Source organism: Cyprinus carpio, chromosome B9 (assembly GCF_018340385.1).
Source record: "Cyprinus carpio isolate SPL01 chromosome B9, ASM1834038v1, whole genome shotgun sequence".
Taxonomy (NCBI): Eukaryota; Metazoa; Chordata; class Actinopteri; order Cypriniformes; family Cyprinidae; genus Cyprinus; species Cyprinus carpio.
In genome coordinates, this window is record NC_056605.1 from 25,913,864 (window position 1) to 25,931,143 (window position 17,280).

The 17,280-nt window shown below is 40.0% G+C and overlaps 1 protein-coding gene across 1 annotated transcript in view; it reads right to left on the reverse strand.

The window, feature by feature from the left end:
• Positions 1-17,280, reverse strand: part of LOC109090096 (titin-like) — a 139,445-nt gene that overhangs the window by 43,208 nt on the left and 78,957 nt on the right. Inside the window, exons 133-164 of the mRNA XM_042730523.1 lie at positions 16,893-17,174; positions 16,494-16,796; positions 16,081-16,383; positions 15,688-15,969; positions 15,271-15,570; positions 14,885-15,187; positions 14,485-14,793; positions 14,042-14,323; positions 13,642-13,941; positions 13,263-13,556; positions 10,166-13,135; positions 9,750-10,070; positions 9,368-9,652; positions 7,801-8,100; positions 7,300-7,710; positions 6,938-7,213; positions 6,544-6,843; positions 6,140-6,442; positions 5,733-6,032; positions 5,337-5,624; positions 4,928-5,230; positions 4,470-4,772; positions 4,073-4,378; positions 3,664-3,951; positions 3,290-3,580; positions 2,893-3,180; positions 2,197-2,787; positions 1,990-2,094; positions 1,595-1,792; positions 1,194-1,490; positions 500-1,087; positions 68-370 (exon numbers count right to left, since the gene is read on the reverse strand). Coding sequence (XP_042586457.1) covers positions 68-370; positions 500-1,087; positions 1,194-1,490; positions 1,595-1,792; positions 1,990-2,094; positions 2,197-2,787; positions 2,893-3,180; positions 3,290-3,580; positions 3,664-3,951; positions 4,073-4,378; positions 4,470-4,772; positions 4,928-5,230; positions 5,337-5,624; positions 5,733-6,032; positions 6,140-6,442; positions 6,544-6,843; positions 6,938-7,213; positions 7,300-7,710; positions 7,801-8,100; positions 9,368-9,652; positions 9,750-10,070; positions 10,166-13,135; positions 13,263-13,556; positions 13,642-13,941; positions 14,042-14,323; positions 14,485-14,793; positions 14,885-15,187; positions 15,271-15,570; positions 15,688-15,969; positions 16,081-16,383; positions 16,494-16,796; positions 16,893-17,174 — 12,573 coding nt within the window. The remainder of the gene's footprint in view (positions 1-67; positions 371-499; positions 1,088-1,193; positions 1,491-1,594; positions 1,793-1,989; positions 2,095-2,196; positions 2,788-2,892; positions 3,181-3,289; positions 3,581-3,663; positions 3,952-4,072; positions 4,379-4,469; positions 4,773-4,927; positions 5,231-5,336; positions 5,625-5,732; positions 6,033-6,139; positions 6,443-6,543; positions 6,844-6,937; positions 7,214-7,299; positions 7,711-7,800; positions 8,101-9,367; positions 9,653-9,749; positions 10,071-10,165; positions 13,136-13,262; positions 13,557-13,641; positions 13,942-14,041; positions 14,324-14,484; positions 14,794-14,884; positions 15,188-15,270; positions 15,571-15,687; positions 15,970-16,080; positions 16,384-16,493; positions 16,797-16,892; positions 17,175-17,280) is intronic.

Consider the following 17,280-nt stretch of genomic DNA (forward strand, 5'->3'; position numbering starts at 1 on the left):
TAGCATACATGTTACGATGTCACCATCTTTGCTATTATATCAAATATTAAATAATCACTTTACTTACCTGCAACAAGCTTTGTCTTCACTGGCATTGAAGGTTCACTTGGCTCACCAAAACCAGATTTATTCTCAGCAGTTACTCTGAATTCATATTCAACTCCCTCTTTTAGCCCTTTCACTTCAAAGTGGAGTTCAGCAATTGTTTTCTTTGATGCTCGGGTCCATCTCATGCCCTTCTTTTCTTTCCTTTCAACCATGTAGCCCATTATATCACTTCCACCATCATCAGCTGGTCTTTTCCAAGCAATGGTAACAGAATTTCCTCCAACATTTTCAACTTCTGGTTTAGCTGGTGGACCAGGGGGACCTGAAATAAATATGTCTCTTTAGAATCGTATTGCATATACATATCCAGCTATTCAGCATCACACAAAAGTATGTAAACAATATGAGAGTGAGGTTTTTTTTTTTTTTTTTTTTTTTTTTTTAAACATACCATAGCTATCCACCATTTTCACTGGTTCAGAATGGGAAGCATCACCAGCTCCAGAACTGTTGACAGCAGAAACTCTGAAGATGTACTCATTTCCCTTGATAAGCTTATTGGCAACAAAATGGCAGTCAATAACCTTTTCAGCAAGAATGGTCCAAAGAAGACGGCTTGTTTCTCTTTTCTCCAAAGTATAGTATTTAATTGTAGATCCTCCATCCTCATGAGGTGGTGTCCATGACAAAGTGACCTTTTCGGATGAAATTCCACTTGCCTCAACTGGCCCTGGTGGACCAGGAACATCTAAAATTGTTACTTTCACATTTTCTTCTTTCACACCAAATGGGTTACTTGCTGTAATTGTGTACTCTCCTGAATCCTTCCTACTTGCATATTTGATAGAAAGAGTAGAAGAAGAAGGCGTAGTTTCTATTTGGCACACATCTGATGGCTTGAAATACTTTCCACCCTTTGACCACACAGAGGTTGGCTGAGGTTTGCCCAGAATGCTTGTTGCGGTAATTACAATAATATCTCCAGCTTTGACAGTTAGCCCCTCCTTGACTGTTGGATCAATTATAATGGTTGGTGCCGCTGCAAAATAATAACAAACTAATCAGCACAACAATTTCCTAGGTTAGATGACATGGTACTTTATTTACTCAAGATGAATGAACTAGAAAATGTAATTTAGTCTTACCATATTCATCCATGCACACAAGGGTATCAGTTTGTTCGGAGGGTGGACTTATTGCTCCCGCTGCATTCTTTGCCCTGATTCTAAATTCATACTTGCAACCCTCCTGCAAGTCTGCTGCAGTATATGCACAGTCCACAACATTTATTATATTATCCTTTACCCAGACCTTTGCTGGGAGATCACGTCTCTCAACAATGTAGCCTGTAAGCCTGTGTCCACCATCATATTGAGGCTCAGTCCACTGAAGTGTTACAGTGCTTCTAGTGATGCTAATCACATCAGGTTTGCCAGGTGCATCTATAATGAAAAATGTTCATTTATTAAAAATTAACCTTACTCAAAGTAGGGTGTATAATGGGGGATTATATAAGACTCAAGCATTTGAAATAAGCTTTACTTACCAATTGCATCCAAGGCAACCATTGGCTCAGTGGCAGGACTTGGTCTACCAACACCAGCCAGATTAATAGCCATAACTCTGAACTCATATTCTAGACCCTCTGTTAAGCCTGTCACTTTGAAATCTCTCATCTTCAAAGGAGTTGGGTTTGCTCTTTTCCATAACATGCTGTTTCTTTCCTTTAATTCAACATGATAACCTGTAACCAAAGAAAATAAATAATAATAATAATAATTAATAAATAATAACAATAATAAAAAATGAAGTATAAAATAATTTCATAAGAATACTGTTGATATATACAATTGTTGTGTTATTGTTTCCTAACCATATTTCAATGAAAAAAGCATTGTCTTGATGAAAAGGTTATTGTCTTATATTTAATTATTTCTGTACCTGTGATTGGTGAGCCTCCGGTTTTCCTTGGATCAAACCATGCAAGTGTTGCTGAATCATGACCCATATTCATGACTTGAGGGGGTGGAGGTGAATCTGGAACATCTGATGAAAAAAATCATGAGTAAGAAAGTGAGATTTTCACACTTTGATATTGCCTATAGTATCTAAACTATATTGACAATAAATTATAATAAATCCACTCACTGAATGGATGCTTGGCAACCATAGGCTCTGATTTGAGGCCCTCACCAATTCCATATTTGTTTTCTGCACTAACCCTGAAGATGTACTCAGTTCCCTCATGGAGACCAAACACTCTGAAAGTGTTTGTGTCCACAGATGAAGACACAGTAACCCACATGTTAGTAATGGAATCACGTTTCTCAAGAATGTAGTTGGTAATTTCTGATCCACCATCATCTTTAGGAACACCCCATTTTAAGGTTGCACCATCTGCAGTCACTTCTTTGAACTTTACTGGTGCAGCTGGAATTCCTGGCTTCCCAACAACTCTGACAAAAATTGTGGACTCTTTTGTTCCAGCAGCATTGCGAAGAGTGATGGTGTATTTTGAGGCATCTGTCCTTTGGCAGTCACGTATCATAAGAGTTGTGTTTACTGCCGTTGATTCTGCACACACTCTTCCTGTGTCTGTAAGATTTTCATCCTCTCCCTTCTTCCATGTGACAACAGGTACAGGCTTTCCACTAATAGGAATCTTGAGACGAACGGTGCTTCCTTCTTTTGCGATATAGTTCAAGTTGGGCAACTCTCGCAAGTCACAGCTTGGAGAAACTATAATAATATAGAAAAATAATTAACAAGGAGCAGATTTAGAACACAATATACCAGAGAGAGCTCAAGGGCATTTTTATACAAATGCAAAATTAAAAATCTCACCATTGACATCTTTAGCAATCACAGAGAGTTCTTTCACAGGACCATCACCAGAATCATTTGTTGCTTTAACTCTGTATTTGTATTCCCTTCCTTCAGTAATGTCCTTTGCACTATATTGCATGTTCTTTGATCTAAGAAGCTCCTTCCATTTGTCTTCGCCATTAAGGACCTCTAGCACATATGCAATGATGCGGCTTCCTCCATCACTGATGGGCTTTTTCCAGGAAAGTGTGCAAGAGTCCTTGGTTACCAGTAAGGTCTTGAAGTCTACAACTGGTCCAGGTAGTTCTGGAATATAGTTTATTCAATAACAAATATGAGCAGTGTTATTATAAAATATACATTGAAATTATTTCTGCAGTTGAAGATTACATAATCAAAAATGATCTTCACTCACCAGAAGCTCTAACAGCATCCACAGTTTCACATGGCTCACCAATGCCATACTGATTTTGAGCCAGAACCCTGAAACAATAAGATCTTCCAGCTTCTAAACCATCAATCTTGAAAGATGTTTTAGTGCAAGTGGTTGAAACATTTGACCATGCTTTCCTTTCTGCATCTCTTTTGTCAACAATGTAACCTGTAATCTCACTTCCACCATCAATTAGAGGTGCATCCCATAGGATGTAGGCACTGTCCTTTGATGTCTCTTTTACCATCAGATTCAGTGGAGGTCCAGGAGTATCTGTTTAGTGTATAAAATATTAATACTATAAACAATAGTATATAAATATTAAACTATTTATATATAGACCTCTTAGGACTCACCAAGGACCTTGACAGTAACGGTGTACATCTTCATTCCGCTTACACTGTCAAGATTCAGAATGTATTTGCCTGCATCATATCTATTGACTTTATCAACATAAACCAATGTATCGGTGTCTGTTGTCTTGATTACGATTCCATGTCTGTCCTTAATGTTGGTGTTCATCTTGGCCCAGGTCACCCTGGGGATTGGTCGACCCTTATATATGGCATGAAGTTTCATTTTACTGCCAGCAGTGAGCACCACAATGTCCTTCAGCTCTGCATCAAGCTCAGCCTCAGGAGCAGCTAGAATAACAGAAAAAATAAATTTATATATTGCAGACATTAGATACACAATATACAACTTATTTTTAAGATTTAACAAAATATGTCATTAACGATTTACAAGTTAGTAAATTATTTTTACCAAAAATATCCTTGGCAACATGTTTTTCAGGAACTTCACAAGGCTGGCTGAATCCAACTTTATTTACAGCAGTAACACGAAGTTGGTACTCTGAGTTCTCCAAGAGTCCAGTCACAACATAATTAGTATCCTGGAGGTTCTTGGGTACATTGCATCTTATCCAGTCTGTTGTATTAGTTCTCTTGCATTCAACAAGGTATCCCAAAATTTCACTACCACCATCATTTGCAGGCTTAGTCCAAGTTAGTCTAATTGTGCTGCTGGTTGTGTCTATAACTTTGGGAGAAATGGGTGGGCCTGGAGGATCTGTAAATAAATATTAAGAGGTATTTATATATGCTTGCGCATATTCCTAGATATACAAGATATTGTACTGTAAACAGCTTCTGATACTCACACAAAGGATCAAGAGCAGAGGTGGCATTAGATGGTTCACTGGGTTTTCCAAGGCCAGCTTTATTAACAGCAATGACTCTAAACTCATACTGAGCTCCCTCAGAGAGACCTCCAACCTCAAGTGTTCTCTCCAGCAAGGGTTTTCTGTTCAGTTTAGTCCAGTTAATTTCCTTGGTCTCACGTTTCTCAACTATGTATCCAAGGATAGGGGATTTTCCATCATCAGATGGTTCCTTCCAGCTTACAGTCATACGCTCCTTTGTGATGTTTGTAAGGACTGGTGGGTCACATGCTCCAGGAACAGCTATAAATGACAAGCACATTACAACACAGAAATTATATATCAAGTCACCATTATTTATATACCGCTTTTTACAATGCAGATTGTGTCAAAGCAGCTTTACAGTATTTACAATATATCCAAGAAATAAAATGCATAGATCAATAGCAAGGTCTTACTGAAGGGATTCCTTGCAACAACAGGGTCCGATATGATACCATCACCAGTACCATAGCGGTTCTCGGCACGAACGCGGAACTGATATTCGTGCCCCTCAATCAGTCTCTCCACTAAACATTCTTTTGTATCGCCACTGATTTTAGCAGAAACTTGGGCCCAGTTAGCTCTGCTTGTCTCACGTTTATCAACAACATAATTTGTAATTGGAGAACCACCATCTGCAAGTGGAGCCTCCCAGCTCAACTTGATCTGCTCTGAAAGTACCTCATCAAACTTCATAGAGGCTGGCGGGCCAGGTATATCTGTGTAAGGGGAATATATGATTATTTTGCCAAAAGGAGACACAAATATACTATATCTCATCTTAGTGACAATTTAGATAAGGAATAAAATTATAATTTTACTCACCTAAAACTTTGAGTTGTATTTCTGCAGTTGTAGAACCACTTGCATTTACTGCAAGAATTCCATAACTTCCCATATGAAGTTTAGTAACTGCATCAAGGCTCAGAGAAAAGAGATGTCTCTTTTGAGACATCTTGAATTCTTTGTCAGCTTTCAACACTTCTCCATTCTTGCTCCATGTAACTTTGGGCATTGGTTTGCCAAAAACTTCAGCTTCAAGGCAAACATCTGATCCAGCCTTTACTGGCAACATCTTTTTCATCTGTATTGAAAGCTCTATTCTTGGCGGTACTATAGATAAGCAAACATGAGAGAAAATCAGTAAGACAAACAGCAATTGACATCACTGCCATTTAGAAAACATTTTAAAAGACATTTACAAAACATAAAAATGCGTACCATTTTCTGCAGACAGCAGAATCGGGTCAGTGATTTCAGACGGCCTGCTAATGTTCACAGCTGTCTTGGCAATTACCCTAAACTGGTACTTAGCACCCTCTTCTAACCCAGTTGCAGTGTACTCCTCACGAGGCACATTTTGACTACTTATATTGCAACGCACCCAAGTGTCTCCTGGAAGCCTCATCGCTTCAACATAGTATCCAATTATCTTGCTTCCACCATCATTCTTTGGTTTGGTCCAAACCAATGTAACTGAGTTCTTAGTCACGTCAAGCACCTCTGGTTTTCCAGGAGCATCTACAATAAAAAAATAAAAAAATAAAACAACAGAAAAACATGGAACATAATCATCTAATATGCAGACATTTATACCTAAGAAATCATTTAATTTTAGATGCACATACCAACAGGTGTTCTTGCTGTAATAAACTCAGTTTTCTTGCTTGGTTTGCCCTGACCAGCTCGGTTTATAGCAGACACTCTGAAAGTGTATTCCAGACCCTCAATTAGGCCAGCACAAGGATATTCAGTTGTGCGAACAACAGAATCATTAGCCTTAACCCAAAGGAGACTGTTCCTCTCTTTGCGTTCAATGTAGTATCCAGTAACTGGACTGCCACCATCAGACTCGGGCTTATCCCATGCCACAAACATGCAGTCCTTGTTCACCTTGTTGATGCGGCAGTTCAAAGGTTCACCAGGAACATCTAAAACAGATTATATTGTTAAACACTAACAAACAGGCCGCAACATTTTTATCATCTGTTGCATGTTGACAGATGATGCTGATGCTTGTGTTTCAACTCACCGAAGGGGAACTTAGCAACCATCCTTTCAGATGTAAGGGGGTCTGAAATACCATATCTGTTCTCAGCACGAACACGGAAAACATATTCCTTTCCAGGAATAAGCTTTCCGATTCTGCAGCCAGCTTTGCCACAGCTGGAAAGAGCAGTAACCCAGTCACCTCTGCTTACATCACACTTCTCAACCACATAATTAGTGATATTGCTACCACCATCTTCAGTTGGTTTGTTCCAAGAGAGTGTGCAGGCATCAGAATCTATGTCACTGATCTCAAATGGTGGCTCAGGTGGTCCAGGAATATCTGAGACATAAGAATGTTTGTTGAAAAATTAACTGCATGTTCACATAACACATTATTACTGAAGGTCGTCATGGTGAAAATGACAAGTTCTAACCTCTGATGATGATTTTCAAAGTCTGCTCAACTTTTCCAGTGCTGTTCTCTGCAACAAGGATGTATTCACCACTGTCTTGTCGTGAAACATCCTTAATGATGAGCACACACATGTTCTGAGATTTGTGCACCGCAAGACGGCTTGATGGGACTATATTATTTTCTCCCCGTTTCCATTGGCATACTGGTGCTGGCTTTCCAGATACAAGAGCCTCAACCCTCAGTTTTGCTCCTGCCTTTGCAGTGACAAGCTCAGGCATGATGATTTTGGGCTCCACTGGGAAGAAATAACATGATTGAACAGGTTTTTAGTGGAAGTGTAGTTCAAAATATGTTTGAGTAATATATGATTTAATAACTTACACATCTGCTCTTTGATCTCATAAGCTTCTCTGGTCTCTGTGGGAAGACTGGATCCCATGGCATTTTTTGCTGCCACTCTGAAGCGATATTTTCTTCCCTCCTTTAATCCAGCAACTGAGATGCTTAAATCTTTTACGACTGTGTACGGCGTCCATTCCTCCTTTTTCTCCTCTTTCTTTTCCTCCACCACAGGTTCAGGCGGGGGTGGAGCCACCGGCTCTACACCCGGCTCAACCTCACCTTCAGCTGCCACTGGTATCTTGGGAGGTTTAGGCATTGGAAGCTCAAGATAATCAATAATGTAGCCATCAATTTTAGCCCCACCATCACGCATTGGTTTTACCCATCCCACAGTTGCACTGTTCTTAGTAATCTCCAGAACATCAACCTTTTGTGGTGGGTCAGGCTTGCCTGAGGGAAAAAGACACAATTGTTATAGTAAAACCCTTTTAACAAGAATTCTAAAAGCCTTTAAAATTGTTTTACTAAGAATACACTTACTGATAGGATCAGAGGCCAGATAGGATTTAGCTGTAACCCTTGGGACCCCAGAACCATACTCATTTACAGCAATGACCCTGAAGCAATACTCTGTTCCTGGGACGAGATTAGTAACTTTAAATGTGGTGTTATCAACATTAGCTTTCACTGTTGCCCAAGTCTTGCGATCAATTTCTCGTTTTTCAACAATGTAATGAGTGATGTCACTGCCACCATCACTTTCAGGTGGAGACCATGTGAGGTTGCAAGATGACATTGTGATGTCAGCGACCTCAAGACCAACAACAGGTCCAGGTGTATCTGTTTTGAAAATAAAAATATAAATTTATATACATTTTAGTTGAAAAGTTAGAAAATGTATGTATTTTCATACATTAAAGGTGCCATAGAATGCAAAAATCACTTTTATAAGGTGTTTGAACAGTTGTGTGGCCTCAGTGTGTGAAAACAACCACCCTTTAAGGGAAAAAACCACCCACTCATTGTTTTATAATTCTAATAAATCATAATCAGTCTCTCCAAACTAGCAGTTCCAGATTTCGCATTACTATGACATCATAGTCTGGGAAAATCCTGTCCATTTGTGATGCTCTCTGCCCTATTAGCATATACACAGCCCTGAGTGAGAAACAGCGGCCCACTATTACTGTTTTGTTGCTGTAGCTGCTGAAGGTACAATGTCAGCGACAAACAGCCATTAAAAGTGTTGTGTGTTGGGATGCACCAACGAACATAGGAGTCTCCATAGACCGCTGAGGACACGGTGGATAAATTTAATTTTCGAAGGAAATGTCCCGGAAATTTAAAAAAAAAAACAGTCCTATACGTTTGTGCTAACATTTTATGCTGGACTCTCTCACAAACGAGGGTCAGTTCAGTGCTGGAGTTGTGCTAAGATTGCTTCTGAAAGAGGGATTGATACCAACGCTTCAAGCACAAACGTCCAGACTCCAAACAAAGTAAGCATCACACCTCATATTTTGTTTTCCAAAAGAGCTTCTTGGCTCTCTGTAAGGCTATTGTTGCTAAAGCTACCATTGTCTCTGCCTGTTTACACTAATGCTGCCTTCACGTGCTACCAGAATGATCGTAAATAGGAATGTGGTAGTTAAAAATGGCATTTGGAAGCAATGTAAGCATCAGTAACATGGTCACCACCAGTTAAACCGTAACACCGGTATCCCCGCGAGCATGAGCTCTTGAAGCTCCGCACTCGTCTAATAAGGGAGGAGGGAGCACCAGCTCATTTTCATTTAAAGGGGACAAAAAACAGCGCGTTTTGGCTCATACCCTAGAAGTGGCAATTTCAACAAGCTATAAAAATATTATCTGTGGGGTATTTTGAGATAAAACTTCACATACACAATCTGGGGACACCGGAGAACAATTTAAAATATTGTATCAATGCATTCTATGACACCTTTAATATATTTACATTTGTTTTAGCCGTGTGATTTTTTTTTACACTCATTTGACATATTTAAAAATATGGCAGATGAGCAGTAAAAAATCATGAAAAAATTATAAAAAAATGGGAGCTTGTTTTTTTGTTTGTTTTTTTACTTACCAAGTACTTTGACATTCACAAACACTGCCTTCTCCCCAGCTGGACTGGATACAGTCAATGAATATTTGCCTGAATCATCACGGGTAGATTCAGAGATCACAAGGAATGTCATAGTGTCGATGAGATCAACATGGCCCTTCTGAACCACATTATCTTTTCCCATTCTCCTCCATAAGACCTTAGGAGCGGGTCTGCCTCTGATTGTGGCAACTAATCTAATTGGACAGCCAGCTCTAACAGTCAGACCTTTCTTCAGCTCTGCATCCAAATCAATCTCAGGGGCCTCTGAAGATTGTAAAAAAAAAAATAAAAAATAGAAAAACACAAGGAATTAGGAAGGAATGTTGCTGATAAGGTTTAAGTGTAGTCTATGGAAACTCACCCAAGACTTCTCTTGGTGTCACAGCTTCCCCAAGATTAGTTGGCTGACTCAAGCCAACCTGATTTTGTGCAGAAACACGGAATTCATATTCAAGCTTCTCATCCAGACTTGAGACTGTGAATTCTGTTCCGATCAACTGGGCAGCAACATTGCACCTTTTCCAGCCTTCATCTCCCTTCTTGCCTGTTCCCTTGACTCTTAGCTCAACGACGTATCCAATAAGAGGAGCACCTCCATCATATGTAGGCTTTGTCCATGCAAGGGTAATTGATGTCTTTGAGCTGTCAGCCACCTTTAAGTTACTAACAGGACCAGGAGGCTCTGCAAATTGAAAAACAAACAAATTTTGCTGTAAATACAAACCAACTAAAAACAAACAAACATTTTATCAGTTATTTTACTGTAATTGGACATACCAACTGGATCTCTTGCAGTGAATGATCTGGATGGCTTGCTTGCATCTCCAACTCCAATTTCATTTTCAGCCCTGACACGGAACTGGTATTCATGATTAGGCAGCAAACCTGTAACAGTCATCTGTGTCCCTGCAATTGGGGACTTAACAACAGGGGCCCAACGAATGGCATGCTCTTCTTTTTTCTCAAGAATATAACCAGTTATAGGTTTTCCGCCATCATTATCAGGAGAGCACCACATGACAACCATTTCATCTTTTGTAATTTTGGTAACTTCTGGAGCATCAGGTGCACCTGGTCTGCTGAATTGGGTTCTTGCAACAATGGACTCAGTTTCAACAGCAGGGCCAGCACCCATCTTGTTCTCAGCTCTCACTCGGAAGATGTATTCATTTCCTTCGATAAGACGAGTAACTTTAGCTGAATTGGTAATAATAGCTGCTGAATGAATTGACCATACCCCTCTCTTTGTCTCACATTTTTCTATGATGTAGTTATAGATATCACAACCACCATCATCTTCTGGTATCTCCCATGTAAGCTTACATCTGTCCATAGAAATGTCTGACACTTTCAGGTCTCTAATAGGACCTGGTCTGTCAAGAACATTCACCTTCGCCTCGGCAGAGCAGGTTCCAGCAGTATTTGTTGCAGTAATGATGTATTTTCCAGTATCCCCACGTCTTGAATTTGTGAGCAGGAATTTTGTGAAGTTAGTGCCAGTTTCAACTTGTACCCTTGGGCTTTTGGTGATATCTGCAGTGTCACCTTCTTTAGACCATTTTACGTCAGGCTGTGGTTTACCTATAAGCTCTGCCTCAATTGGAACGGCATCTCCAGCTTTAACAACAAGAACACCCGCCAGTTTGACTTTGAGCTCTGGCTGTACAAGTTCCTCCTTTACAAGAACTTCAGCTGTTGTCACCCAGTTACTCTCTCCTCCCTCATTCTTTGTTTGAACTCTAAATTGATAAATTTGGTTCTCAATGCATCGGTCAGCCATGAAATAGGTTTCCTTTATAGCCCCTTTGTGTAATCGTTCCCATTCATCTGCATCTTTAGGCTTCTTTTCAATATGGTAAGCAAGGTTACGACTACCACCATCGTATTCGGGTTTCTTCCACTTGAGAAAGACAAATGTCTTGCCGATTTCAGCAATTTGGAAGTTCTCTGGCTCACCAGGTTTCTCAACTGGATCAACAGCAAGGACTGGTGCTTTTGTTTCTGTTGGTGGACCAGCTCCAATTTTATTCTCTGCACTCACACGGAAGAAATATTCACAATTCTCAACAAGTGGAGCTTTTAAAAGACGTTTGGTGCAGTCAGAAGAAACAACTGTCCATCCTCTTTGACTTGGTTGTCTGCACTCAATTATATAATTAGTAATTTCAGTGCCACCATTATCCTCTGGATTTTCCCAGGAAACCATACACGAGTCCTTAGTCACATAAGCAACCTTCAAATTCTGACAGGCTCCTGGAATATCAAGTACATTGACAATAATTGTAGCTTGTGCTTGACCACTGCTATTCTTTGCTAGAATTGCATATTTTCCATAATCAGCTCTAACAGCTTCCTGAATTACCAGCTCAACAAGAGGGAAGTTATTGTTCATTTCAGTGCGTTTATCTCTCCCTAAAGCTCTTGCATCTTTAGTCCAAGTGATTTCAGGGTCAGGTCTGCCCTTAACACGGGTTACAAGGTTGATGATTTGCCCTGCTCTAACTGTTAGGAGGTCACGGCAAGCAACATCAACAGTTACATCAGGGGGAACAAGAATGTCTTTGGCAAGCACCGTTTCTGTGAGTTCTCTTGGCTCACCATCTCCAACCTTGTTTGAGGCTCTAATACGAAATCTGTACTCTGTGCCTTCACTAAGTCCAGGCACTCTAAATGCACAAAACTTGATTAGATCCTTGTTTATTCTATCCCACTTTGCAGAACCTGATTTCTGGCATTCAACGACATAGCCTAGGATGGGGCTGCCACCGTCTCTGGAAGGTTTGGTCCATACCAGATCTGCATATGACTTGCTCCAGTCCTTCAGCTTAATGTTACTTGGAGGCCCCGGAGGAGTAATTGGACGTTTAGCTTTTATTGGGTCTGATGGATATGAAGGCTCACTTACACCAGCAACATTTTCAGCAAAGATTCTGAATTCATAGGTATTGCCCTCAAACAAACCACAGACCCTGTATCTTACATCCAAGACTGGTGTTTTATTGACACGAATCCATTTACCAGTCATCTCCCTGCGCTCAACAATGTAGCCACTCACAGGGCTTCCACCATCAGTTTCTGGTTCAGTCCATGACACGGTTACAGCATTTTCTGTTATGTCAGAACATGTTGGTTGGCCAGGAGGACCTGGTGGATCAAACATATGCTTGGCAATAGTGGGAGGACTTTCAAGGCCAGCACCAATGCCAATTTTATTCTCAGCACGTACACGTACAATATATTCACGTCCCTTCTCCAAACGTGGGACTTTGGCCTTTGTGCTTGTGCTTCCAGAACTCACAACTGACCACGGCTCCCAAGGCTTCTTGACATCCTTTTTCTCAACAATATAGTTCATCAAAGGTGTGCCACCATCATCTTTTGGTGCACGCCACTGGATTATCATATGATCAGGGGTAACCTCAAGGATATTTATGGGACCAACTGGAGCAGATGGAACATCAAGGACTGTAACATGTAGAGCAACAGACTTGCTTCCAGCAGGGTTTGCGACAGTAAGACCATACTCTCCGCTGTCAGTTCTGACACATTCACTAATAGTCAAGACAGTTGAATTTCCTTCAGTAACAATCTTAAATTTGCCCTCAGTTTTAAGCTCATTTCCTTCACTTTGCCACTTGGGTGTTGGAGTTGGAATTCCTTGCATGACTGCTGGGAGGACGACTGTACTGCCAGCTTTCACAACAAGACCCTCAATAAGCTTCACATCAACTTCAATAGTTGGAGCCACTGAAAAAGAATATTTTAATTAACATTGAGAATAATAAAATGTAATGTGTTGTCAGTAATTTTTTATATAATATAATATAATATAATATAATATAATATAATATAATATAATATGTGTAAGTCTTACAGGTTTTTTCCTGGCAAGTAATTGGCACACTGGTGTCTGGTCGGCTAATGCCAATTGCATTTTGTGATTTTACACGGAATCTGTATGTTTTGCCCTCCACAAGTCCGGTAACATGGCACTGAGGATTGCTGACAGTCTTGAAGGTCACCCAGTCAGTGGAACCTTCTTCTTGATGCTCAACAATGAATCCGGTGATCTCACTTCCACCTGTGCGATCAGGCCACTCCCATTGAAGCCATACTTCAGTTTTTTCTGCATCCACATGATGCAGATTCTTGGGTGGACCAGGAGGATCTTTAGGTAAAAATATACAATTTAATTTAACAAACTGGTATAAAATAGTCAAGCTATTAAAAGTAACATTATATTTAACACTTACAAAGTGGATCAACCGCCTTGGTGGGCTTGGTGGTTTCAACAAATGCACTCCTCCCAAACTGATTCTCAGCTGCAACTCTGAAGAGATACTGAATTCCCTCCATCAGATATTGAGCCATAAGGCTAAGCTTTTTAGATGCAGCACAAACTGGAACCCAGTTTTCAGCTGCTACATCTTTCTTATGCACAACATAGTGGGAGATCACAGCACCACCATCATCTTCTGGCTTTTGCCATGTCAGGTAAGCTGACTCACTTGTGACTTCAGAGATTTTTAAATTCCTTGGTGGTCCAGGTTTATCTAAATAAAAAATAAATATAAATATATTTATTTATCTAGATAACTAGTTGATTATAGACAATGTATTTACTGTTAAGTGTTGTTCTTAAAACATTCATACCAAGAGCAAGAACAGTGCATGTAGCAGATTTTGTTCCAGCTGCGTTTTGAACAGTGATGGTATAATTGCCACAGTCAGCACGGGTACACTTCTTAATGTGAAGTTTGCTTCCACTTGCTGTGACCTCAATAAGACAATGAGCAGGAACTTCACCATCATTCTTTTTCCAAGAGACAGTGGGAATTGGCATCCCCTTAAATTTGGCACTAAGTGTGATGTCTGTCCCAACCATGGCAAGGTGGTCACGTGCCATATTGGCATCTAACAGCAACTCTGGCTCCTCTGCATGAGAATTGAGATTAGAAGGATAGGAATTACTAATATTATTTTACCTTCCAATATTTAAATAACATACTTTCAGTTAAATAAGTTTAATTATAAAACAACAGCTACCTTTCAACACTACTGTTTTCTGAATATGTAAAGAAAAAGGAAGAAATTACCAAGTCTGTCATGAACCTTCACTGGTTCCTTGACATAAGCAGGCTCAGATTTTCCAGCTGCATTCACAGCCATAATTCTGAATTGAAACTCTCCACCTTCTGGTAGATTTGTTACAACAAACTTGGTGTCTGGGCATGATTCAGGAGTTTCATTTGCCTGGATCCATTCGATTGCACCGGGCTTCTGATACTCAATCAAGTAACCAAATAGTTTTCCTTTACCATCATGGCGAGGAACACGCCATGACAGACTTACAGAATCTTTAGTCTTGTCAACAGCTTCAGGCAAAACAGGTGGGCTTGGCTTAACTATTAAAGAATAAGTGAATAAAGAATTATCAAATGTACTATTTCTTGATATGCATTAAGAAAAAGAAACCATCAAATTATTAAGGCTTACCAATGGGATCCTTAGCAAGAATAGGTTTACTGGGAAGGCTAGGATCTCCAGTGCCAATTTCATTCTCTGCCATAACACGGAATTCATATTCACAGCCTTCAACGAGGTCTTGTACCCTATACTGTGTAGCAGGGTAGATTGGCTCTCTGGTTGCGCGAGACCATCTCTTAGCTGAGGGTTCCTTTCTCTCCAATATATAGTTTGTGATGGGCTTCCCACCATCACGAGGACGGTTCCAAATTACCAGTGCTGAATCATGGAAGACGTCTTTTACGGTGGGAGGCTCAGGTGCCTCAGGTACCCCTGTAATAAGGTGAAGAATATCAGCAACAAAACATAAAATTTTACAGCTTTAATGGACAATATTTTTTTCTGTTTTTACATACTGAATAAATCTTTAGCTTTCATCTCCTCTGATTCCAGTGGGTCACTTATGCCGTACATGTTCTCAGCACTAATTCTCATGATGTATTCACGACCCTCTACAAGTTTAGGTACTTTGCAGTGGGTTTTTGTGGTGGCAGATGTAACAGTTGTCCACATGTCCCTGTTTACATCTCTCTTCTCAATGATGTAGTTAGAAATTTCACATCCACCATCATCAAGAGGGGGCTTCCAGGAAATAACCATATGATTTCTGTGAACTTCCTCAAATACAACTGGTCCCTCTGGAGGCAATGGTCGATCTAAAAGTGCACAAAATATACATATATAGGATGGGTCCAAAATATGTATTTATATGCATATTTATATTCATATATCAGTTTATATTTGGCAAACCTTTCTCGTTTCATGAGACTTACCTGCAACTGTGACATTACAGAGGCCTTTACGAGCACCAGTACAGTTTTCAACTGTCACGCAGTATTTTCCACTGTGTCCACGCTGAGCTTTAATAATACCCAGGCACATTGTGGTCGTAGTGTTTTTGAACTTGATGTGGTCATCTGCTTTTAGTTCCTTGTCATCTCTTGACCAGGTGACAGATGGTGCTGGTTTTCCAGTATACCGTCCCTGGAGTGCAAAGCTTTCACCAACACGAACAACAACCTTATCACGGAAGTCCAGCTCAATTGTAGGGGGCTCTAAAATGGGCAAAAGAAAAAAAAAATCACATCATTAACACTGAGATAATAGTTTGTGTAATGTGGTGCACCAAATGAAGAACAGTTGAAGAGCTAAAAAAAAACACTCACCAAGTTCATCTTTACATGTAATTGGCTTAGTGGAGAAGGATGGTTTGCCTGGACCAACTTCATTCACTGCACTAACACGGAATTCATATGTGTCGCCTTCACGAAGACCATCGTAAGTGTATTTCCTGTCCATCAGTGTCTCTTTGGTCAGTCTGACAAACTTGTCTTTGCCAATCATGCGAGCCTCAAGAATGTAGGATATCACTTCAGACCCTCCATCATACTTAGGTGGCTTCCAAGTCACACTGATATAGTCTTTGGTGATGGCAGTCACCTCAAGGTCTTCTGGACGTTCTGGAACATCTAGTCAAAAGAAGGTCAAATGATGATTAGCTACCATCAATACAATTTTATTTTACAGTTGCATTTAATATAGTTTCAAGCTATTTAGAAAAACAAAGAAAAATACTTACTAATACGATCTTTAATCACAATTTCACATGCTGTTTGGCAGAAAGGACCTACTCCAATTGCATTTTCAGCTGCAACTCTGAAAAAATATGCCTTTTTAAGCACCAGATTATTTACTATAGCATTTTGTCTGCCAGCTGTATAGGAGCAAGATGTCCAAGCCTTGTGATCAGCTTCACGTTTCTGAATTATGTAGTTGGAGATGGCAGATCCACCATCATCATCAGGGAAAAACCAGTTCAGTTTGCATGAATCACTTGTGAGGTTTTCTGCTGTAAATGGTGCCCCCACTGGACCAGGGATATCTGAAGTAACAAAATAAGATGAGAAACTGTACTTTCCCTAATGTAGCTATTTCACAGTTATGTGTATATTATCTGTGCCTGACAATTCTCACTTACCAAGAACATCAACAATAACAGACTTCTTCACTTCACCTCCATCATTCTTGGCTGTTATTGTATAAACACCTCGTTGTGCCCTAGTGCAATCTTTAATTACCATGGAGCAGCTGATTGATGTGGTTTCAATAACAGCTTCTGATGGGACTGGATACCCATCTCTGCTCCATGTTATCACAGGTGGAGGTTGGCCTGACACATACGCGATGATACGAATAACACCTCCTGCATGAACAACCATCTTCTCCTTTACTGAAATGTCCAGCTCAAGGACTGGCAAAACTGAAATGGCAAAACAATTTTTCATTAAATTCATATTGCATATATATCCTTTTTTGTACACCTCTCCTCCCCACAAGCAATAAAATAACACTTCATTTGGAGAATG